The sequence below is a fragment of the Eschscholzia californica genome, unplaced genomic scaffold (genome assembly GCF_041429995.1).
Source record: "Eschscholzia californica isolate CP2 unplaced genomic scaffold, dmEscCali1.0.p SCAF_3, whole genome shotgun sequence".
In the NCBI taxonomy this organism is placed as follows: domain Eukaryota; kingdom Viridiplantae; phylum Streptophyta; class Magnoliopsida; order Ranunculales; family Papaveraceae; genus Eschscholzia; species Eschscholzia californica.
Window position 1 is genome coordinate 46,112,350 of NW_028238420.1, and position 24,752 is coordinate 46,137,101.

Here is a 24,752-nt window from a genome sequence, read left to right on the forward strand (position 1 = left end):
ATCATCCATCGATTGAATCTCTTGCTTTTTATAAGCTTTTAGGGTTGTTACCGTTGGGAGCTTGTGGGGGTAGTTTTGGGAAACATAATTCAACAGCTATATTGAAATATTCAATGTGGACCGTTGATCGGGAGATGAGATGGTGACCGTTAGATTAGATGGAGGATGGTACGAGGGGCAGTTTGGTCACGACTCACGCGTGTGACTCACACACTGACCAGTTAACGTGTAAATGACGGAAAAAGAGCAATTGGGGGTTAACGCCTAAACAGTTTTGATTTTGGGGGTGAAGTCCTAATATCACATTATAAATGGGGGTCAATGTCAAATTAACCCTATTTCTTTCCATTTACTTCAATTTCTTTCTTTGGTTGTAGTAATTTTTTGATATCCTGTGTTGTTTGAGATGAATTTGTTGGTGTTGTTTGGTATAAAATTACGTTGTATCAACTGTTATTTTCTCAGTTGCGAAGTTGTACCACAAGTTCGAACAACCAATTTCTAGCTGTTTCGTTTTTCATCGAACATTGAGTCTATATTTACAGACCTGACATGATTTGTACACATACATACCAATGTGACACTTTTGTGCTTCAATAATACCTGACATGATTTGTACATATTGATTCGGACACATACATATCAATGTGGCACTTTTGTGCTCCAACAATCTCATACCTTTTATAAGCTCGAGGTCCATCAAAAGGCAAATATGCAATCTCGCTCCTGGGATCCCACGACGTAAAGTCTAAGTCGGTGTACCTATGCACACGGGCGAGCAGAGCACCACATAAGCCTAAGTAGGTGTACTTATGCACAAAGGCAAGCGGAACGCTTTAGTCATTTATTGCTTTTTTAGTCTTCTGAGGCTAATGTAAGTTCTTTTTAGTCTCGTGAGACTATATAAGCGGGTGAGCTCGGGCGGATGTCCTAACAGAGCATTCAATAGTGCGTGTCGTGGATAGTTTCTGTCAGAGACATTGGAAACATACCTTTTTTTTTTTTTTTTTGTTAAGGATTGGAAACATACCTTGCAAACAGTTATTTATACCATCAATAATAAAATTGTAAATTATAGGTTTCCACCTCTATTGAGATTCAAATTTTGTTCTCACTGAATTTTAGGAGTAGTTCAGGGGTAGAAATCAGGTGGAATGGACCATCCACATACAAGTATCATATCAGTCTCGTCGGAGGTGACACAAACTTGTTTGTTCATGTTTTTTTTTTTGTTGAACTATAGTTTGTCCATGTAGTTAGACAAAACGAACACACATTTTCAAAATATCAAATGAAAATGTAATTTCATTTTCTTACTCAAACATATCAGATAAACACCCCGTATTAGTAATTCTCAAAAAATTTTGGCTCGTGAGCGTGTTGTTGGCCCGGTACAACCAACTAACTTTATTAATAGATGCACTACCGCTAGGGCAATATCAACTTCCGATGTCCCAGGATTTTACATTTAGCGAGGGGTAGGGGTGGGAATACTACCCGAAAGCCCGATACCCGTCACGTTTACCCGCGCCCGACAATGTTCATGGACGCCCGCGCCCGACAATGTTCATGGACGCCCGCGCCCGAAGATGGGTACTACCCGCCCAGCCCGATGATTTTTCGTGGGCGGACGCGGGTGAAAAGCTCTGCCCGCCACCCCGCCCATACCCGAGCCCGATATGCTCACCCGACGGGTGCCTATAGATGCCAATCACTTTGAGTGTCGATTATACTTCACTATAAACCCAAAGTAGATTTAAGGTTTCTCCCAAGATATATAAACTACACATTGAAGCAACCCTAATAGTTTACCACATTGAATCTGAAAAATTCGGTAGCATAGAGAGAGAAAAATAATCTACGTTGTCTCTCTAGCCGTTTCTCTCTTATTTACTAGACTTTCTTGTGCCAACCTTCTTCTCTATTAAATAAGTTATTGAGGTCATCTTCCATCTCTATGTAGTGGTTAAATTTTAAGATTATTTTGATGTGAAGGAAGAACAAAGAAGAACTAATGAAACATACAAAGAGAAGAAAAAAAGTGGAAGACAACCAAGTCTCATGTTTGCATATATAGATCTATATATCAGTTGTTGATTTCTTATGTTACGGAATCTGAGTATTTCTTTCATTCTTGATTTATAAGTTTTGTAAAGATTTGGTATCAATTTGTTTAGAGAAGCTTATTTGAACAATATCAAATTTCTAAAGTTTCTTGATCTGGTAGAAAAATATCAGATAAAGAAACCCGATGCCCGATTTGCCCGAAGCCCGACTTGCCCGATGCTTTAGTGGGCTTGGGCGGGCTTTGATCATAGGAGATTTCAAAAAAGCCCGCCCGAATCCGCCCGAGAACCCGAGTGGGCAAAGGAGAAACTTACCCGACCCGCCCGAGCCCGACTTAGAATTACCCGCGGGTGCCCATACCCGCCCGATTCCCACCCCTAGCGACGGGTAAAGAAATTTTCTATTCACGGAAGTGGAAACGTGTAAAATGTTCACTTACATAAATACTTGCCAGTGAATCGACGAAAGGTATATATAATAACTACTCGAATCATAATTTAGAAAAAAAACGAAAGGGCAATTTTAGGGTTCATATTCTTAGCCCCAATACTGAATCAAATCAATCAGAAAACCTAAGATTGTCGTTGATGGCGGGTCTCTCTCTTAAATGTGGAGATTGTGGAGTGTTTCTCAAGTCAGTAGAAGAAGCTCAAGAACATGCTGAGTTAACTTCTCATTCGAATTTCTCTGAATCAACTGAAGCCGTACTCAATCTTGTTTGTACTAGTTGTGGTAAACCTTGTAGATCTAAAACTGAAACTGATTTGCATACCAAGAGAACTGGACATGTTGATTTTGTTGATAAGACTTCTGAAAACGCAAATCCGATCTCTTTAGAGCTTCCGAAGGTTTCAGTTGATTCTGGAGATGCTGGTGGCAGTAGCGAGTCCGAAGGTGAGAAATTTCCCAATTTTTGATCTGTTTTATATTGTTGATGACTTAATTGCTTGAATTTCAATTGTTCAATTCATGATCTATGATTTTCCGCAACATAGGTCATGATACAGATTGTAGAACTAGGGTTTCTTTACTCTGAAAGTCAGTTACTATGCTGAACTTTGAAACTGTTTTGATTAGAAATTCAAAACATAAGCAACTTTATTGATCAGCTACGAGTATATTTTCGTGATTAGTTGAGTCTGTATTCATTAATTTATGTTCCTTCAACTTGCAGAGTTGGTTGTTCCAGAAGTCGATAAGAACTTGCTTGCAGAGCTTGAAGCTATGGACTTTCCTGCAGCTCGAGCAACACGTGCACTTCATTTTTCTGGTAAGGTCATTTATTAGAAAATGCCATTTTTTCATCTTAAAGTACAAGCTAAAAGCCTAAAATCCTTCTTAATGTGGATAGTATTCTCTTAGTAACTACTAAATACTAGTTTACGAGGAAAGCAACCTTACCGACGCTTGAAGTAAAAAGCTTTTGTGATTAACTTGTGTCAAGTTTCAGTCTGTGCTCTTTGGGTATATTTGAAACTGAATTTCAATTTTCTTTTCTTTGTGTCAGGTAATGCAAGTCTCGAGGCTGCTGTAAATTGGATTGTTGAACATGAGAATGACCCAGATATTGATCAGATGCCTATGGTATGATGTATTCATATAGGTTTTCATGGTTGTGGTCTTCTAGGTTATTGTATATAGAAATGTGTAGGATAAAACTTTAGTTAGCAAGCTACATTGCTAACTTAGAGGACATAGAGGTGTTACTAAGAACCTTCATGCACTATGTTCCGGATCTCATGCCTCATTACTGGTGTTTATAGATCCAATATCTTACATTCGGAACCTTTAGGTACCACGTCGTAGTTTACTAGTTAAAAAAATATTTAAGCGTCTAATTTTTTACTTTGCTTGGATTTAGATTTAACTTGTGTTACATGATTATAACCGTACCACATATATGGTGTTTGGACTTTGTCATCCATCCATTTTGAACATGCTGTATTTTCTCTTGTAGTCCAGATCTTTGCTGGCATTTTATGTCTCCTTTAGTTATTTATTAATTTTATTAGAATTTACCATGTTGGAAGCATGTTATGAGTTCTACTTATGTCTTTAGGAAAGGTATAGAGGTGTCTGACACACATGGCTGTGATAAAAAAATTAAGCTATGGGTTTTCTGCAAATAGTTCTCTCATCTTTTAAGGACATTCAGGTGTCGGTCAACGCAAAAGTTCAGGCTTCCAAACCATCTCTTACTCCTGAAGAAATGAAGATTAAAGCACAGGAACTAAGGTTCGTTCGTCAAAAATCTGTTGCCTTCTTATGCTGCTAAGTCTCTCTCTCTCTGACGTAAACTAGAAAGGGGTGAAGAATTTGACTTTTGTTTTTTTGCGCAAGACAAGAACTTCACTAAACTAATCACTTACACTCTCAATCAATAATATTATATAAAAAACTTAAAAAGATTTACTGTTTTATGCGGCCGCATGTGGCCTATTAGGAGTGATGGTTAAATAAGGAATTTGAGTTTTATTCCGGAGGAAATAATATTTTTCTGCAAAACCTTAACTGTTTGTAGTCATCTCCTAATTCTACTATCCATCATTTCTCTTATGTATCTTCGTAATATATCATCTATAAGGGAGCGAGCTCGCAAGAAGAAAGAAGAGGAAGAAAAGAGAATGGAAAGAGAAAGAGAGAAGGTATCTTTTGCACAATTTTTTTACTTATGAGTATGTTTTTTATCTTTATGATTTGTTATGCCATGTTACATTCTTTAAAGGTTGTACGGTTGCGTCAAGCAGTGGATGTTCTTATACTAGTGTAGTAACATAGTTGTAAGATTTATTGCAGGAGAGAATTCGAGCAGGGAAGGAACTTCTTGAAGCAAAGCGTATTGAGGAGGATAATGAAAGAAAAAGGTATGTCTTAATGTTGTATTTGCTTTTGCTTGACAGGTTTGTAGTTTCCTGTTACTGCACTCTTCATGTAATTGCAGATTCCCTTCTTTTTCAGCATTCCATGTGTCTGTTTAACCTTGGTGGAAATTTTGCTCTTGCAGAATAATTGCACTGAGGAAAGCAGAGAAAGATGAAGAAAAAAGAGCAAGAGAAAAAATTCGTCAGAAGTTGGAGGAAGATAAGGTCTTTATTGAACGTTCCTTTTATTTGCTGTTATAAGTTATAAATGCGGGTTCATGTGATCTACAGTTTTTTTCTTTGTTGATGATTTCAAATGCTTTGAGGCCATTGCTTGCATGTCGGTTTTTAGCATGTAGTTGCTCAAATTAAATCATATGGCTTTAAAAAAAAAAAATTAAATCATATGGCCCCATCTACACCAAGGTGACATTATAGGCCATAGGTCAGTTTCTTGAATTTAATATCTTTGGTTCCTTACATTAATTTTGGGAAGTTGTTTTCTACTCTTGCTGATTCTGTTTGTTCATTTTGCATCTCTTATCTCTTTATGTTGCTAATTGAAGTATTGAACCTTGTCAACTTAATATGAATGCTTTTTCGTGAAGTCTTTGTAGGACTAGCAAAGAATTTGCTTCTTTTCATTTCACCCTTCAACTATTTATTTATGTTGCTGCAGGCAGAAAGAAGGCGGAAGCTTGGACTTCCAGCAGAAGACCCTGCTGTTGTAAAACCTGCAGCAACTACTTCTGTGGTGCAGGAAAAGAAGGTATGGCAGTCTGAATAATTTGGGAACCACACATTATAATTTTTTTTTTCCTTAATCGGAATTTCAAGTTGATGGGCATCTCCTGTTCTATGTAAATTGCAGACTTTCCTCCCTATTAAGCCTGTCACCAAGGTGGAGAAAATGCGAGAATGTTTGCGATCTCTCAAGCAAACTCACAAGGTATATCCAGTTAATCTGTTGATGCGATAGTTCTGAACATCTAGTAAGCGCGTAGAATGACAAATTACATCCCTACTCTCTAGTAGAAAGACCCATAACTGCATTATTCAGCCTTCATGTTAAATTTCAAAATGGTAGATTTGTAAATTTGTATGATGTAATTAGTTCAGCAAAAATGTGATTATTTCAATGTGGCAGGATGATGATGCTAAAGTTAAGAGGGCATTCCAAACTCTTTTAACATATATGGGGAATGTTGCAAAGAATCCCAATGAGGAGAAATTCAGAAAGATTCGACTTAATAACCAAACTTTCCAGGTATCAACTCCCTCATTAATAAATAATCTTGGGAGACAACGTGATTGTTGTTTTCAGGCATAAATTCCTCGCCGTAGTCTCGTTTTCCAGTACTTACGCTTTGATAAATAAATCTAGTTGATTGATTACCTGATAATTCAATATGCTAAAAAAGTCGGCCATATTCTTAACCTTGAAATAAGAATCCCACAAAACTTTGTTGGATCGTCTAATGCTTCATCAAGATTGTAGCAAACAACCCGTTCTCTCTTTCCCTTTCTCATACACCAACATATGCATATTGATGGATTTATATCCGCCTTCACGGAATTATATCCGCCTTCATGGAAAACCAGCTCATTCCATTTCACTTAAAGGTTATTGCCATCTTTTGCTTTTCACAGGATAGGGTTGGTAGCTTAAGAGGAGGCATTGAATTCTTAGAGGTGTGTGGATTTGAGAAAATCGAAGATGGAGAGTTTTTATTCCTTCCCAAGGAGAAGGTGGACATGGCAGTTCTGCATTCAGCTGGATCTGAGCTTAACTCTGCTATAGTTAATCCCTTCTTTGGAGTTCTTTGAGTGAGGAGAGGACAACTTTTCTCGTAAATGACTCCTCCTTGTTCTATTTGACTCGATGAATTTGAAAATTATGAAACATGCTGGAGAAATAGATTACTTTGGACAATTGACACCATGAAAGGAGTCTCTTACTTTGTTTCCCCCCTTTAGCATGAACTGCTATACAATCTCTGTAAGTTCAATTAGAATGTTGTTTGCCTTTAATATCTTCAAATAATTCAGCTTCTCTTGGTAGCTGTACACATTTTCAGGTGATGCGATTGACTGACCTATCTTTCTGAAATTTTTGTTTCTAAGAAGCGGTTCTCAGTCATTTCAGTTGAGCTTAGTCTGAGTTAGGTCTACCAAACCGGACCTGATGCCCGCTACACAGATGGGTCACCAGAGTCCGGAAAGACCACGAGTACGCCAGACGGGTAATTAGCATTCGGAACATGGTCTTTGACCCTGACTGAGTGACCAGACCTTTCGGCCCTATTGTCCTTAATGACGGGTACCAAAATCGGGATTTGACTACATTTTGAATGAGCTATCGTATAACCTTTGTCTTGGCTAAGTTCATTTGTCTCCGCTAAGTTCACCACTTGGAGAAAGTATTTATTCTCGTCTCATAGTTGAAATATCTCTCCAACTTTGTGTTTGGATCTTACTTTATACTAATGAGGTTAAAATTTTAATTCAAATCTCATCATTGCATATTCAAATCTCTCTGCAACTATAGGTTGTGGATCTTATGTTGTATTAATATAACTAAAATTCTTGTCAAATGTGAATGTTTTTTTTTTTTTTCGTTACCCGGTCAACCCCTATCCGGCCCGGCTACTTGATATGTGATGGGCTCAGGCGGATAGTTGGTCGGACTGGACCAGCCAGAGTATTCTAATGATCACCAAAATTAGCTACTCTTCCAATATTAGGTCTCGGTTTGATAGTTTCATCCTGGAACTAGTAAGCACATGGACCACATCACCATAAATTCAAAGGCAGAGAGATAGAGAGAGGAAGAGTGTGTACCAACACAAGATTTCATTGTGTGGTTTTGAGAAGCTAGAGGGATGAATTCTACTTTACCAAAACAAATATAGGATATGAAAATGTAATCATTTGTATTTTTCAAATCAATTTGTTTCTTAGTAAATTCTTAACTATTTAGTCTATGAAGGACATGGATGCTAGAATAGCCAACTTGCTATGTAAATGCCGAAACTACAATCACTTCAATCCAAATTTGCCCTTGAAGTTAATAGTTTGACTTATTTATATCCGCATTCCGTTCTAAGAAAACAATTTTAGTCTGCATGTACGATTGTTACTATGTGCCTCACAGACTATCTATTTCCGCTTCAAACGTCACAAAACTTCACACAGTATACCATTCATTGTTTTGTGCACAACAAATGAATGAAAGACGTACAATGTAATGCACGTTAAAATAAATAAAGAATGGACAAAAATAACCGTCATTAATAGACAATTAGTCTCCAAAGGGCTCGAGTCTGCAGAAGTTGCACGTGTTATGTAACAATGTTATGTATCCGTTACATTCTAGTCGTAACTCATCAAATGTGGCAGTCTAAACTTATTTTGATTTTCCGCTTCATGATTCGAGGCTAACTTATTTTGTCTCTTGATTCTGCGAGATTTAAAGACATATATTCATACAATATTGATAACGAACATTGAGATGATCTTAAAAAATCAACAACAAATATAGTAATTATCTTCATTGAAACATTTCTAGTAGACCAATTTTGTATCTATGCAACGGTAAAATGAACAGAAAAAGGAAAACATCAGAAACCAAGTAATATTTGTGTAATTTCTAGTATCCACACTTTTATCGATTACTTCGAACTGAAACGAAATAATAATAACTCGATTTTATTTTGATTTAACACTTTAGGGTGATCAAATCAAACATTGGTTGCTTTTCTTTCTTCAACTAAACCAAACCAATGAAGAAGAAACTTAAAATTGTATGGGTCCACTTTGGCGTATCCAAAAATAAGAATCTCATATAAAAGCCAAAATTATTACGATTTGGTTTATTAAAGTAATTAAAAATTGATTAAGAATAATCCCATAAACAACGGACATTGGGGCATCATCACCCCTTCTCTAATGGGGTTCCTGATATTTCTCTTTCTATAAAAACTAGTGAGAGAAAGTAGCAAAAAACCAAAAAGAATAAAGAAGACAGAAGAAAGAAGAAAAAGGGAAAACTAGTTGGCGATTTCATTACACATTTATCAAGTCCACTATTAACAACGGCTAGTTTTGATGGTTTTTGTATAACAAATAAGTGATTTATTCCCCTTACCCTCTTCTTCCTCCTTCATTACTTGCAGTTACCAAATGGACTATTCTAACGATAATAAGTGAGTATCAACTTAGATTTGGGGACTTGGGTTCTTTTTAATTTTTGGGTTTGGTTACTGGATTCATCTGATAACCTCATTTCATGATTTGGGTTTTTTTTTTCTTCTAATTTTTTGTTATCTTTTTGGGGTTTGGTGGGGGTTTGGACTTGGATTTGGATGAAATGTTGATTTTGTGAGATGGGTTTTTGATGGATTTGATTTTCAATTTAAGGGTCATTTCTTATGGTTCTAGATTTTATGGTTCAATTCATGGATTCATTTTCTTTTTAGATAAGTAAGATTTGGTTTTAGTTTCTATTCAATTGTTATGTTAGAAGGAAATTAGAATCTGATTTCTAAGTTATTAGATCCAAATGCTAAAATCATGCCTATCACAATGCATTTTAATTTGTGGATTCATATAAAAAGAAGTGTAAGATTAGGGATGATTTATAGTACTGAAATTCTTTCAATCCTTGTGCTAATGTTTAACTTTAAGATCAAGCTTGAGCTTCAATTTTGGTTAATTGATTTTGCAGTTCACTTTTTTTTTGTTTACTTTCATGAATAATCAATCTTCTCCTTCAATTTTATGATCTGATTTGTTATTTGTAAAATGGAGCAGTGGGCTTTGTGAATGGGAGCGCGACGATAATTATCTCGGGAAGGATACTGATCTTAGTAAGTCTTGTTGATGTTCTTTAGATAGTTTTGTAAGGGATACTAAAGGAATGTCTTTAATGAGGATTAGATCCATTTTGTATTTTGTTTTGCTTTGAACAGCCATTCCAAATTGCTTATTGGATGGGTTAGACCAGATCGAAGATGAGTTCTCTTATATTTTCGAAGAACCAACACCTGTCAAGTCCCGCGAGGACTTGCCTTATAATGTTCCAGATAGTGCAAGTATGTCTCTCCCTCAGTCCCTCTCTCTGTGTGTTTTGCCTGAATTGTTTGCTTTAAGACCTAGTTTGACCCGTACTTTTGAAACTGTTATAAGTTGACGTATCGGATTTCAGGAAGCGTGAATAAACGTGTGGCAGAGTGTAGAGATCATTATCCTCAAGCAAAGAGAAGGAGGATGTTACAGTTCGATAATGATCCTAGCCCTTGCAATGAACCAACATTCACAAAACCAAAGGTTTGCAACCCCTAATAGGTTTCGTTCCATGAATGTTGTAAAACATATATTGATTGGGCTTTCATGGTGACTTGTATAGCTATATATAGTTCCCAAATTGATACATTAGTTGATACTTTGGACAATTTTTGCGTCTTCGCATTCAGGATAGGGTGGGGTCAATGCCAAGAGTTCTACCCGGAAAGCAGAAGTTGGTCTCAGGATATTCAGGTCTGTCTCTTTTCAAATACTTTTGTATCCAAATGAATATTAAATAAGGAACTTATACGTTCTTAGTTTCTAATTATATGATTTGTATCAGAAGATAGATCTGTCTCCTGCAATGAGAGCTTGGATCAATTGTCTGATATTTGGCTCTCGAATTGCTTTAGTGATGGGGCAATGCATTTGAACTCGAATGATATGTAAGCTTCTATATTCGAACTTTAGTGCTATGTTTTTGTGTTTTGACACCTTAAACTAATCATATCGATAAATTCTTGGATTTAAAATGCAGGAACGTTTCCGGGGTTACCAAGGATCAACTCGACATTTCAGGTGTGCAAAGACGTAGCGTTATTCATTCATGTATTGTTTTATAGTATTCTTTGGTTGGAATTATATCCCGATATATTTCTATTGTCTAGATTATTGCAATTTTCAACCTCAAACACAAGCCGATACTGTGCAACAATGTGTAACTCCACCACCTCATAGAGTCTTTAAAGGTAATTTCAAGTACTATCTTTTCATACACATTTCATTCTTTATAGCACGAGAAACTTTCGAAAGCTTAGGTAGGAAATGTTAAATGCTTTTAGGCAGGAAATCTTTCATGAAGACTCCAACAAAGTTCACTTCTTCGGTTGCTTATCCTTTCGACCTCATTAAACCTAGTGGGTTACATGGAAATGTAACGTTGAAAGATATAAACGAGCGAATTCTCACTCCACCTCCAAAGCATGACAAGGAAGAAGCATCTCCTTCTTACCCTACTTCAGCTATCACCGGAAAACCTGTCGTCGTCAAAACAAAGATTCGCACTGAAGGAGGGAAAGGCAGCATTACCATCATGAGAACAAAAGGCTAAAGATAATATACATCTCTCTCTCTCTCTCTCTCATTCTTAACTTTTCTAAAGGATTTGAAAGTACTTTTCGTTTTTATCGTCGGAATTTTACTATGAATTTGTTTTACACCTAATGTGTTTATATTGGAAGTGCATACAGTTAATGTCAATTAAAACTAGAATGAGGATTTGATGTCTCAGAGATCCTCTTCTTACCCTTTTGTCTTAGGTGAATACTGTTTGTACTTCCATCATACATCTATAGTGTGAAAAGTTTGTTTGATTAGTACAAAATTTGGATGTTTAATACAAATATATAATGATCTTGCAATAAATGGTTTGATTCTACTATCTAGTTCTTGGTTGCTTATAATTTGCTGACGAAGAAGTCTCTGCATCTTTTGGTATTCGGTATATACTAATACCCACTTCATGTTTCTTTTACCTTGTCAAGACTTAGGTAAGATTAGGAACACTTGCGCAGAAGCTAACAAATCGATTTTACTCATACAGATAATTAGGGTTTAGGGATCTTTTTTGACCTAGAAGTTGAACACAATCATTCAAGAACTTGGGCAGTTGCAGATTACTTGAAAAGAAACTTGTAGAGACACGGGCATACCTTGCATCTGTTGAAAGGATTTTTGCAGCGACAAAGTGTAGTATTCTTTTGCTCATTGTGCAGGAGATCTGCATTAGATTAGGGTTTGTTGTTTTCATGTTGAAAATTTCAGATTAGATGTCTGTGTTTCCCTAGAAGTTGGATTTCATTGTCAGTAGCAAATAGTTAAAAGAATTTAGAGACATTAAGCAAAAACAACAACACACAAATGACAAAAGTAAAATTTGATTGAATTCTTATTAGTCTCTAGAGGAGGGAGAAAGTAACTACAATATATCTCAGTTCGAAATTGTAATAATAATGCGCCTCTGAACGAATAATACCCTATGTCTTGAAATTTACACGGTCGGTGCAAATCTCAGTAGCTCTATGAAGAATCGAACTTATACTTTGTATTGAATGGAACTCATTGTCGAACCAGTGTTCTTCGTTTATTTCTTTGTGACTTTTTTGACAAAATTGTGTTTTTTTCGAACTCAGAAAGATTTAAAAAATGTCAAGAATTTCCAAGATATAAGCAGTACAAAGTGGGCAATTGCCTCTGCTAACCCAAAGTTCTTTAGAACAAAGCCTGCAAAATGTATGGCCACATGGAACAAATGCATATCCTCTATGCTTTACCATACACACTGTGCACTCATATTCTTCTCCATCTTCATCATCTTCCTCTTCTTCTTCATCTTCTTCTTCTTCCTCATCTTCATCATCTTCGTCTACCCTTCTCCCCGATTCTTCCAACAATGCCATTAATGATACAGTTGGTGCCTCTACAGCTGGTATCATCCGCCCAGACTCATCATCATCTTCTTCTTCTTCATTATCCTTCTCTTCTTTTTCTTCTTCCTCGTCGTCACTTGTTGGTTCTGTTACCAATGGTCCTAATGAATTTCCTTTCTCCGGCCCCGGTTCTAACCTAACTTCTTGTTTTTCTTGTGCGGGTTGCTTTTCATTTTCGTCATCAGAATCCGATTCCTCAGTTTCATCCTTTTGGGGTTTCTCTGGCGATGTTGACGATGTAAAATTTGTCTTTTCGAAGTCAAATGAAGATGAAGAAACGGATGAAAATGAACGAGGAAGAGAAGTCCTTTCGATCAAAATAGGGTTGGAAATCTGTTGAATTCTACGATTATTAATAGGGAAATCGGATGTTGGAACAGGATGAGATGATGAAGAAGAACCGGGACGACGAAATTTTAATCGATCTTTAATTGATTTTTTCCCTTTTTTCTTGCTTTTCAAATCAGCAAGACCTCTATAAGCACTTCCAGATTCATCTTCACTAATAATATCAAGAAGGGTTCTTGTCGAATTCGTAGTAATATTAGTTGTTGGTTTTTGAATTGGTTTATATAATTCTTGACTATTTCCAAGAACAGCATCAACTGTTAAACCAACTAATGAATCAAGACCACCTTCGCGATGATTTCTTCCTTTCTTATTATTAAGAACTGATATTTGAGATGTTAATCTCGCTTTTCGACGATCTATTCCTCCAATTTCCATCTTAAAAATCAAATCTTTTCTTCTTTTTTCAGATTTACGGATTTGAATGTGTGTATATGATCAAGCAATTCGAACAATGTCCGACGATAAACGGATCTAAATTCATGAGGATTCTCAAATTATTATCTACCCATGGATCATAAACTACAAAATTTGCAAGATTGAAGGAGATTTAACATTCCAAATTACAATTTGAGAGAGAGAGAGAGAGAGAGAGAGGGGATCTATGAATTGTTACATTTTTCTCTCTCTAAATCTGGAATTGATGATCTAGAAAATAGAAATGAAGAACTTTCGGTTTTTGGGTTGTCCTTTTCTCTAGGAAATATTTTTGGCTTTCAGAAAACATCTCCCTAGAAAGTTTGTTCTGATTTCAAAATTTCGCGGGAAAAAAGGAGTTTTCCCGCGCTATAATTTACGAACATTTCCCGCGTTTAAATGGACCGGCCCATTTTCTTCCTTGATGGGCTTCGATAGTCAATACTCTATAGAGAACTTTATACGCGCCCATGGTTTTTTTGTTATTCGCACTGCAACAACAAGTACGTATGTAACTTGGTCACTTTACCCCTAGCAAGTGTCTTACAAACTCCACCTTCTTTCCCAATTTTGGATGAAATTTCCTAGCCAAAAAATTGCTCTCTCTAACAGGTCCCTTTCCTTCGCCCCTCTAGAGTAGAGTAGAGAGTGGTGGAGGTGGATCTGGTAGTTGGTTCCAACTTACTATGATCCTTTTAAGGTTTCGATAACCGACTAGCAAAATCCTAAGAGAGTCATCAGTAAGATGCTACTAGTCATCCATCGACCACCACTGTTCTCCCTCCTCGATCGTGAGAGAGAAAAAAAATAGAGAGAGAGAGGTGAGACGGGTGGTGGTGGTCTCGTCCGTAGTGGTGTAGACGATGACAGTGGTGTGACAGGTAGAACGGTATTTTTCAAATTCTTCAACCAAATTTGGGAAAGAATGTGCGGTGTGGTGTCTACACGTGTAATATTTTTTGTCAAAAGATGTGTGATTTTTTTTTTGTTGTCGAAAGAAGATGTGTAAAAGAGAAAGAAAAGCTTGGTATATATAAAATTGGAAAGTTTAAAGTCGTCTCTCTTTTGTATTAATGGCGCCTCCTTTCCCAAACTTCTCAAGTTTGCTTTGAGGGAGGCAGAATAAAAGTTACAGAAGGCACCTTTTATATCTTCCCTAAGTTTCCCATACTATATAATGACACTACTCAAGTCATAACGTTTACCTCTAATCACTCTCTCCACCACCATTGAAGATTCATCAATCGAACAGGATCCAACATCACGATCTCACGGTTATGTCTGATTTCAAGATTGACAAATTTTGACATCAACAATTGGCTCACGATTTTTCTACACCAAATGGACGGTTCTATTAAAATGGGTCTGAAACTTGGGTGGATGATGGTGATGTTAGTTAATTTTCTTTATCCTCAACAGTTGATTTAAAAATTAGAATCCATAGTTGTTCACAAAAACTTATGAAGAAAAACTCATTAATGGAACATGAGCTTTTTTATTTCATGCTCAATAACTTCATATATATATATATAGTTCATCTTCTCACAAAATTATTTAGGGGGTTAAATTTTGGAGTTAGCTAATTATTACATTCTAGAATTGAAAATGAAGATGTTGGAGTAAATTAAACAAAATTCGTGTATGTATATTAAATCTTAGAATTTTGATCGTTCGAAATTTTCTTGAAATTCTTCCTTCACAACTACAACTACCAAGAAAATGAAAATCATCAACTGTTTATTCTCTCTGGATAAAACCCTAAATAAGTGATGACTGCTCCACTCTCCACCATCATTGAAACTTCTCCCACGTAAAGAGTTTGTCAATTTTGGGTTCATCTCCATCCCAATAATTTTTCAATTTCTTATCTTTCTTTTCAAGAATATGTGAGTTTCTTTCTTTGTGATCTTTAAGCATATACTTATTGTATGCAGAGTAACAGAGACATACAGTAAATTTCCCATTTTTTATTTCTTCACCAATAGAAAAACAATGAAACTTTGTGTTTTCTAGTTAGGGTTTTGTTCATTTGATATCCAAGAATAGTAGTACTACACATAAGTTCAATAAAATTTCAACTTGATTCTGATTTTCTTGTTTTTCATGCTTGTTAAAATTTCTGTTTGAACAGGTAAAGGATATTGAACTTGAGATAATATAATCAATACCCAGATTGAAATTCAAATTGAAATTCAGATGAATTTGATATTGGTCAAACACATTCTTGATAAAGAACTAGAAAAGAAAAGATGAAAAACAAAAGGGATCTTCATCTTATGAATCAACTTCAATGGCAGTGGTAATTCCTCTTGAGCTAATTAACAAGATTTTAACTAGAGTATCCAATATTATTTTCCTACCCATAAATCTCCTTCAAGATTTTTTTCGAACGGTAAGGGTTATCTCATTCAAATGGGTATGAAGAAGTCACAAAGTTTGTGTCCTTAGTAGATTAATCTCCATTATCAATTCCATCTCCTTCTCTTGATTTCTTGCCATGACGACACATGGAGATCACATCTCCTTCATACCCTTATGGTCTATATAGTTGTGTTAGTTACATGAATGATACTCAATCCTTTTATATCACAAAAGAATGACAACAAATTCCAAACCATGAGATTGATCAGAATCAAGCTATGAAGACTGCAATAATCGTTGAACAAAATAATATGATTCCAAGATTCCGACATGGACAGTATATGAGAATAGTATAGTTGGGCACATTCTATTTAAGCCTTACTCGTTTCTCAGTGATAAAAAAGAAAGGAGTTAATCCCTATATGGCCCCCTACTTTGTGACCAGCTTCCTTTATGGCCCTTTTTTTTTCGTAAATTTAAATATGCCCCCCTATTTTCAGGTAAATGTCTTTACTACCCTTCTTATTATTAAATTTAAAACATTTAAAAAGAAATTATTTCCACCTCACCCCTCTCTCCACCTCATCTCTCCCTACACCTCACCCCTCTCTCTCTCTCCAATTCACCTCTCTCTCTCCAACTCACCTCTCTCTCTCTCTCCAACTCACCTCTCTCTCTCTCTCCAACTCACCCCTTTCTTCTCCGGCAAGGTGGCCGGCCGGAAAATTTTCTGGCCGGCCACCTTCAAACCTAAAAAAAAAAAATTCTCTCTCTCTAATTTTTTTAATTTTTTTTTTAAAAATCTCTCAACTCTCTCTCTCTCTAAAACTCCGGCGAAGGGGGTTTCCCTTCGCCGGAGTTTTAGAGAGAGAGAGAGAGTTGAGAGATTTTTAAAAAAAAAATTTAGAGAGAGAGAGAACTTTTTTTTTTTTTTTGTTTGAAGGTGGCCGGCCGGAAAATTTTCCGGCCGGCCACCTTGCCGGAGAAGAAAGGGGTGAGTTGGAGAGAGAGAGAGGTGAATTGGAGAGAGAGAGAGAGGGGTGAGGTGTAGGGAGAGATGAGGTGGAGAGAGAGAGGGGTGAGGTGGAAATAATTTTTTTTTAATGTTTTAAATTTATTATTAAGAAAGGTAGTAATGACATTTACCTGAAAATAGGGGGCCATATTTGAAATTACGAAAAAAAGGGGGCCACAAAGGAAGCTGGTCACAAAGTAGGGGGTCATATAGGAATTAACTCAAAAGAAAGTGGTAGAAGTTGAGGGAGAACTTGGGTTTTTTCGGGGTCCCTCCTTATAAAAGGACTCCTAGTTGGAATAGGATTTCTCTTATTCCTTGTTTGGGGGAAAAAAATAGAAACTTTTATTTCTTTCAAGACTAACTGTTCTTTTGTTTCAGCAAGTTCATTGCGAGAAACCAGAAAGTGAAACTTAGTAGTATACTCGTCTACAGTGTGAGAGCCTTGCTTCAATTGTTTCAATTTCCGATATATTAACTTGGTGTGGTTGTGTGGAAGAAAAGTTGCACGCATATACTTCTTCATCTTCTCCAACGAAGTTACCATTAATTTCTCTGTTCTGGACCGCACCAACTTGTATTGCTGCCACCATCCAGTAACCCTGTCACGAAGTTTAGTAGCCACAAGAGGAACCTGCCTATTATGAGGTACCTCCTTAAACTCTAGAGTATCGTCGATCGTCGTTAGCCAATGGAGAAATTCTTCAGGTTGACCATGCCCATCTGAATTCCGGGATATCAATCCTCAATCCCACTTCCCATCTCCGAGATCGTGATTATTTTGACTGCTTCTTCCCCGAACGTACCTAGCAAAAGGATTATCAAAATCATTTTCAATAGATTCATCATCCCTTACCGAGTGACGATTTGGTGAAGTCAGTTCCCTTTGATGAACAATCAATGCATCTAACCGATGCATCAACCTTCCATCATTCGAGTCATTTGTTGCTGCCATTCATCAACATATTCTAATCGTTGATTCATAACTTCAACTTTTTCATTAGCAATATCCATGGGATTCTCCCTACCTCCAGCAGGTCGTCTTCTCGGTGGCATTGTTAAAGATCAACGCAAAACTCTGGTACCAACTGATGTAGCACGTAATAGGCGAGAGATTAAACGTATGAAGCTCGCTCCTCTATGATTGATTAAAGCAAACGAACTTTTATTCAATAAACGAAGTTTCGGGTACTCGTGGCTTTAGCGGACTCGGGTACCCGTGATAGATTTCAGGTTTTCAGACTTTTTTCCCAGCCTTAGGTACAACATGCATCGATTAATATTGAATTTATCGAACCATCTCATGCAACTAATACGTGCACGCACATTAACACTCACCTATACTAAACTCGTGCATGCACTTTCTCGTTTGTTAATATAACTAGGGTATATCCCGTGCCCTAGGGCACGGAGATCAATCAAATGTTACGAAATTTATTGTTATATTTTATTGTGAGAGAGAGAATTTTATTAGTTATTACATTTTGTATTATTTTTTTGTTTCTTTTCTCTTAAATTAGTTATTATTTTATTGAAAGAGAGAGAGATATTTTAATTACATAGACTCGGGTATATCTCGTGCCCTAGGGCACGGAGATCAATCAAATGTTACGAAATTTATTGTTATATTTTATTGTGTGAGAGAGAGATTTTTATTAGTTATTATTTTTTGTATTATTTTTTTTTGTTTCTTTTCTCTTAAATTAGTTATTATTTTATTGAAAGAGAGAGAGAGATTTTAATTTCTCTTTTCAACCCTTGAAGTTTATTTTGTTTCTTTTTTTCTTAAATTAGTTATTTTATTTCTAAGAAAGAAACGATTATTGTTTTTTAACTTTGACTGATTCCTAAAATAATAAACTATTCAAACATAGAAACTTTAAAATAAAGAAACATCAAATTAAAGTAACTTCTATTCTACTAAATAGACTACTATTAAGACTTAATAGGGTGTGGGCACGCGTGGACGTGGGCACACACGCCTATGCGCCTGCATCACTTTTCTTACATTTTCTTTTATGGAAAGTATTTGAGCATCGAAGAAAATGCTATTGTATTAATTTTCATTTCTACACACCGCGAATCACGATTATTGATAGCCAATTGTAACATGCTTCTTCTATTGTCTGCTAACTTCGAATACAAATTTCTATAATATTTCCATGAGTTTTGCAACTTCTATCACTTTCATGATCCATGAATTTGTAATTGAATTCATACTGCTAGTAAGAACTTGAAATAGAAAATGTAGGTCATGATCAATCATCCTTAACAGAAACACAAAAGTACTTGTGAGGAGTTGTCGTGGAATTGATTTACCTGCCCAACTGCAGAAACACCCTTGTCTGTTCTACCACACCTTGAGTATCGCGACTGCTCCTTATCGACAATCAAGAGCCTCGTCTTCTTGAGTGCTTTAAATATCTCAGACTGTAAGAAAACCGAAACTTGAGTGAATCATGACCAAAAGAAAATACCCCGTAAGTCGTACCTAAATATAATAAGGATGTTTGTCCCAGTTATCGTTTTCCCTTCTGTTTTATATAATAGATTTCTTAAATTAGTTATTTTATTTCTAAGAAGGAAAGGATTATTGTTTTTTAAATAGGTAACTTTATTTCTACGAAGGACTATTTTATTTCTGAGAAGGAAAGGATTATTGTTTTTTAAATAGGTAACTTTATTTCTACAAAGGACTATATTTTAAATTTTGGAGGGACTCTTAAACAATATACATAATTAAATAAGGATGTTTGTCCCAGTTATCGTTTTCCCTTCTGTTTTATATAATAGACTAGGTATAACCCGTGCCCAAGGCACGGAAAATTTGGTTAATTACAACGGGTATGGAGTAAAATTTATTCCGAAACTAAAATAGTTTAGAATCGAAATGAAGTCGGTAAACACCTTAAATTCACAAAATTTAATTTGATATAATAAATCACAAATTTATAAGAAAAACGTACACAAAAATTATTATTCGTGGAGGACACCGATATGCACAATAATATCGCAAGAAAGATATCACATGTTGAGAAATTCAAACATTTCTCATTTCATATTTCGAACATGTAGTAGTGAGATAACTAAGCATCAAATTAAGTGCAAATCACACTATTGAGTAATAACTTTCCTAAAAGGTTCATTAAAATCTACTTGTTTTTAGAGAGGGTATTGAAAACTCGAACTTTGGGATAATAGAAAACATTACTTGGTTAACTTTTATCAAAGAAAATAGAGAGATATACTTTATTATAAAGTGTTAAGTGGATAAAATTGATTAACTACTACTGCTATGTGGTTTGAGTTTCAAGTCTGTAAAGGATGAACTTACTAAAAAAAATCAAGAAGCATTTGATAAAAAATTTATTCTTTACATCATTTACGTAAGAAGTCTTAATGGAAAACTAACCAGAGATGAAATTGTATTCGTGCATTACATACTATCGAAGAAGGAAAATAACAAATTGGCGTATCCTGCATTTATATCTTGAATGAGCATAAGGTTTAAGACATCAATTTCCATTTTTCACACGGTCAGCCTTTGCTACTCGTAAATCAGTTGAAAAACTCCAAGCATGAATAAAGAAAGTGTTGGAAGTGAAGTAGAACAAAGATTTAATTTTTTTTTTTTTTAACTCAAAGCATGTCTATTATCATCAATGAAGATTATAAAGAGAGATTCAAGGTCCAAATTCTGCTATGAAGTTAAGATCTTACAACATTGAATGATATATTATTACGTTTTTCCTCTTTGAATGTTTGCCGAAACTTTCTCTGATTATTTCACAAAGTAAGGAAGAAATCAAAGACTATTAGAAGATCCAGCTTTTCAATCAAACCAGATAGATCAATAGAAATAGGAAGTAAATCTAAATTTTTAAAGGAAAGAAAATATGTTCTAATATATTTCATGAAGTGGAAAAAAATTAATACAAAAATCCGTGAAAACAATCTAAATAAATAAATTTAAAAACTAACTAAAATTGAATCTAAAAAAATTTAAGAGCATTTCTCTTGGTTGATTTCTTTTTCTGAAATTGTGGCTAGTCGTTCTTCGGGACTCTATACCAAATACAAAACGAATAACTTAAAATATAGATCTATGAAAAATAATTTGAGTTCAATTTATTAGTCAGGTAAATTAAATAGAAAATACCTTGTAATCCATCCTGAAGATACTTTAACAATTACCTGAAGCGTAAAATATAAGGACCACAACGATCAACAAGAAAGTTAGAGAGAGCCAACACAGGATCAATTTTGATTCAAAATTGAACACAAAGAACCCAATCATTGATAAAGAAGTAAAAGAAAGAGGCAAGGTCTAGAAAAATATAATATAAACTCAATTCATCCATTATATTAAGGTAATTATAGACAAAATAATCAAACTCCTGATCATCCTCAGTAATATAAACATATAAAAAGTCTTATTATAGACAAAATATTAACAAATCAGAGTGACTAACAAAACTAAAAAAAAAACTAATATCATCACGTAAGAAAACAAATCGAACGATAAAACGATCAATCTATGGACAATAAGCATGGTGCTCGATCAAGTTAGAAAGAAGAATTCTCATGCAAGTCTTGAAATTCGGGAAAGCTAAACAACCACATTCGAAAACAACAATATTAAGAGGGAAGTAATTCATACAAATCTAATTAATTTCTCTACTTTTGAATGACAATTTGTCGAGAAATTGATTTGAGGGACAAACTAAGCTAGCATGAACTTACGGTTACAAATTAGTTTCCGCCAGTTAACAGAGAGATAAAGTGTAAAGAACAAAATTGAAAATAAGTATTAATAGAAAGAGATTTATCAAATTACTTATTAGCTATTTCCTAATGTGTAGACATTTGGTTTCCAAATTAATTGAAATTTGGTTTTCGAATTAATTGTTTCCATCCACGATATATTTCCATATGAAATTTCCATTATGATAAAGTGTAAAGAACAAAATTGAAGATATTTAATGTATGATTTTTAATATTGCTCGGGCAATATACATCATTCTATAGTTTCCAAATTGTTGTGTTCCATAATATGGCAATGTGTATTAAATTTATCTGTTTCCTAATTAGTTGTTTCCAAATTAGTTTCCATCGGTTGGTACTAAGTATGAGAAATTGGTATCTATCTTTTTGTATGATGGATTTGTCCAAATTAATAGAAAAGGATGTATTGTAAAAATCAGAGGGTCTCTAGACAATATCTTTTATTAATAGAAAAGGATTGTATTGTAAAAATTAGTTATTTTGGTGAGAGAGATAGATTTTAATTTGTTTTCTAACCTTTATAATTTTTTTTTTGTGAATTAGTTATTTTTTTCTTTATTTAAATAGGTTAGATCTTATTGACTAATATAACTCTTCCTGATATTCGGTAAGTTTTTCTCTAATTTTGTTTCCAATTCTAAATCGAAGGACCATATTATAAATTTAAGGAAGGATTGCTAAACAAATATTACGATATTTATTATATATTTTATTGAGAGAGAGTGATTTTTATTAGTTATTATTTTTTTATATTATTTTTTTATTTCTTTTCTCTTAAATTAATTATTATTTTATTGAGAGAGAGATTTTAATTTCTTCATTTAACCCTTGAAATTTATTTTGTTTCTTTTTTTCTTAAATTAGTTATTTTATTTCTAAGAAGTAAAAGATTATTGTTTTTTAAATAGGTAACTTTATCTCTACGAAGGACTATATTTTAAATTTTGAGAAGGACTTCTAGACAATATGCATAATTAAATAAGGATGTTTGTCCCAGTCATCCTTTTCCCTTCTGTTTTATATAATAGATTTCTTAAATTAGTTATTTTATTTCTAAGAAGGAAAGGATTATTGTTTTTTAAATAGGTAACTTTATTTCTACGAAGGACTATTTTATTTCTAAGAAGGAAAGGATTATTGTTTTTTAAATAGGTAACTTTATTTCTACGAAGGACTATATTTTAAATTTTGGAGGGACTCTTAAACAATATACATAATTAAATAAGGATGTTTGTCCCAGTTATCGTTTTCCCTTCTGTTTTATATAATAGATTTCTTAAATTAGTTATTTTATTTCTAAGAAGGAAAGGATTATTGTTTTTTTAATAGGTAAATTTTTTTTGTACGAAGGACTATTTTATTTCTAAGAAGAAAAGGATTATTGTTTTTTAAATAGGTAACTTTATTTCTACGAAGGACTATATTTTAAATTTTGGAGGGACTCTTAAACAATATACATAATTAAATAAGGATGTTTGTCCCAGTCATCGTTTTCCCTTCTGTTTTATATAATAGATTATTCTATCTACTGCTCTCCTTACGATGGAGAATTTTAAAATCTACACAGAGATTCATTCAATCTTTACACAATTGAATATTAAGATATCAAATACAACTATCTTAATAATTATCTCCATCATGACATGTGTCTGCCGCGGTCTACAGGCGCGGTAGATTTTTTTTGGCTAGCGCCTTTGAGATTGAATGTCGCGATCAACTACGTCTTTATGGTGCACATATGTCGAAGTGGTCTATATACCGAGACGTTTATGCGTCGCGAAATTCATTCTACACCAATCCAACATCATACAGGGACTTGTAATTCGCATTTGCTATGCGAATCACAGATCTCTGTCTGATCCTAAATGGTCTAGAATCTCGCGACGTATAAACTTCTCGGTATATGTGTCACATCGATATACGTGCACTACAAAGACGTAGTTGATCGCGATATTTTATCTCAAAGGCATTACACAAAAGAGATCTATCGCGTCCTACGGACGCGGTGGGCTAATTGCTAAAAGATGGTATATCTGGCTCATTAGGATTATAAAAAGAATTACTTTAACTAAAAAAATAATTTAGATATTAGTAAACCTTTATGAGTTAAATTTTTTTTTTTCTAAATTCACAATCTAACTTTAATATGAAATGGAGATAAGATTGGTAGCTTATAAGTACATCTGAATGTGTTTTGGAGAAATGACTACATATGATCAAATAATAAAACCAATCGAACCAAATGAATATTACAAGAAAGGGAAAAACACGAAATATTTAGGGTGTGGACGATAATATGTAACTCAAAAACCTAATTTTGGATTAAACAATCACACTATGTTCATAAATCTATCATTCTCCTCCAGAAAAAAAGAAGAAAAACAATCAAACATTAAATATCTAGCTACGAAATTGACAGCAAAATCAAAGCTATTTTAAGAGTAAAATAAGTAGGTCCTAGTTAAATCATACTAAGCAGAAAAAAATATGAGACAATTTCTTTAAACCAAAACAACAATTATCATGATCTTGGTTGAAATATTTCGTGAGAGATACGTGTAACGATGCAAAATCAACTAAAACAAATTAGACCAAATAAGGTGAGATACTACCTTCATATATATATACATACTAGGTGTCCACTTGCTTTTGGCTACGCCTTCATGAATGTGAGACAATCTAAAATGAAACTAAAAATAAAGCAAGAAAAAAATGTAATAAGAAACTGTAAGGGAAGAGGAAACCTAAAACAAGCTAACTCTAAGTAATTGAGAAATTTGAGAGAGTGTGAGAGATATAAAGGAAGATAATCATGCGAAAATACATAGAAAGAAAATTTAATGGGTGATTTGTAACTAATTTTCTAAACATGTGGATGGATTATAAGAAGTTTTAAAGAGAGTTGCGGAAAAATGTGGGAAGATTAGTCAGATCTTAGGAAGTTGTATCCGCCAAATATAAGTTATGGAGAGACTAATGAGTGGGTGGTTATTATTTTCTAAAATTTAAAATCAACCATTAGATTAGAAATAAATAAGATGATCATGAATATCCAGAGATAAATCGTACAGTCCATCTCAGAAAAGTCCATTGCGTTTTATTTAACAGAAATATATAGTATAT

The 24,752-nt window shown here is 34.5% G+C and overlaps 3 protein-coding genes across 4 annotated transcripts; 2 read left to right on the forward strand and 1 right to left on the reverse strand.

Annotated features, from left to right (window-relative positions):
• Positions 1–1,373: 1,373 nt before the first annotated feature.
• Positions 1,374–6,999, forward strand: LOC147550873 (ubiquitin-associated (UBA)/TS-N domain-containing protein). The gene is made up of 12 exons (XM_086672345.1): positions 1,374–1,471; positions 2,449–2,961; positions 3,242–3,337; positions 3,575–3,651; positions 4,223–4,302; positions 4,652–4,712; positions 4,864–4,931; positions 5,072–5,153; positions 5,608–5,697; positions 5,800–5,877; positions 6,076–6,195; positions 6,579–6,999. The coding sequence occupies exons 2-12, from the start codon at positions 2,655–2,657 to the stop codon at positions 6,753–6,755; spliced, it is 1,236 nt and encodes a 411-aa protein (XP_086528471.1). The 5' UTR covers positions 1,374–1,471; positions 2,449–2,654; the 3' UTR covers positions 6,756–6,999.
• Positions 7,000–8,853: 1,854 nt separating this feature from the next.
• On the forward strand, positions 8,854–11,639 carry LOC147550874 (protein XRI1-like). Of its 2 annotated transcripts, none has more exons than XM_086668932.1 (9): positions 8,854–9,133; positions 9,741–9,796; positions 9,899–10,021; positions 10,135–10,256; positions 10,403–10,466; positions 10,561–10,660; positions 10,753–10,793; positions 10,883–10,963; positions 11,057–11,639. In XM_086668932.1, exons 1-9 carry the CDS (start codon positions 9,111–9,113, stop codon positions 11,323–11,325), a joined length of 879 nt encoding a protein of 292 aa, XP_086525058.1. In that variant the 5' UTR covers positions 8,854–9,110; the 3' UTR covers positions 11,326–11,639. The 2 variants fall into 2 exon arrangements, with proteins under 2 accessions (XP_086525058.1, XP_086525057.1); XM_086668931.1 differs by having other exon boundaries at positions 8,891–9,133; positions 10,558–10,660.
• Positions 11,640–12,135: 496 nt separating this feature from the next.
• On the reverse strand, positions 12,136–13,735 carry LOC147550875 (uncharacterized). Its single transcript, XM_086672311.1, has one exon. It carries the CDS (start codon positions 13,427–13,429, stop codon positions 12,413–12,415), a length of 1,017 nt encoding a protein of 338 aa, XP_086528437.1. The 5' UTR covers positions 13,430–13,735; the 3' UTR covers positions 12,136–12,412.
• Positions 13,736–24,752: the final 11,017 nt, after the last annotated feature.

Bases quoted from the DNA above. Each gene is read 5' to 3' on its own strand.
- LOC147550873 (XM_086672345.1), top strand. From the start codon at position 2,655: ATGGCGGGTCTCTCTCTTAAATGTGGAGATTGTGGAGTGTTTCTCAAG. The intron at 3,338-3,574 runs GTAAGGTCATTT...TCTTTGTGTCAG, and splicing joins ACGTGCACTTCATTTTTCTG to GTAATGCAAGTCTCGAGGCT. The intron at 5,878-6,075 runs GTATATCCAGTT...TCAATGTGGCAG, and splicing joins CTCTCAAGCAAACTCACAAG to GATGATGATGCTAAAGTTAA.
- LOC147550874 (XM_086668931.1), top strand. From the start codon at position 9,111: ATGGACTATTCTAACGATAATAA. The intron at 10,794-10,882 runs GTGTGCAAAGAC...TCTATTGTCTAG, and splicing joins GGATCAACTCGACATTTCAG to ATTATTGCAATTTTCAACCT. The intron at 10,964-11,056 runs GTAATTTCAAGT...AAATGCTTTTAG, and splicing joins ACCTCATAGAGTCTTTAAAG to GCAGGAAATCTTTCATGAAG.
- LOC147550875 (XM_086672311.1), bottom strand. From the start codon at position 13,429: ATGGAAATTGGAGGAATAGATCGTCGAAAAGCGAGATTAACATCTCAA.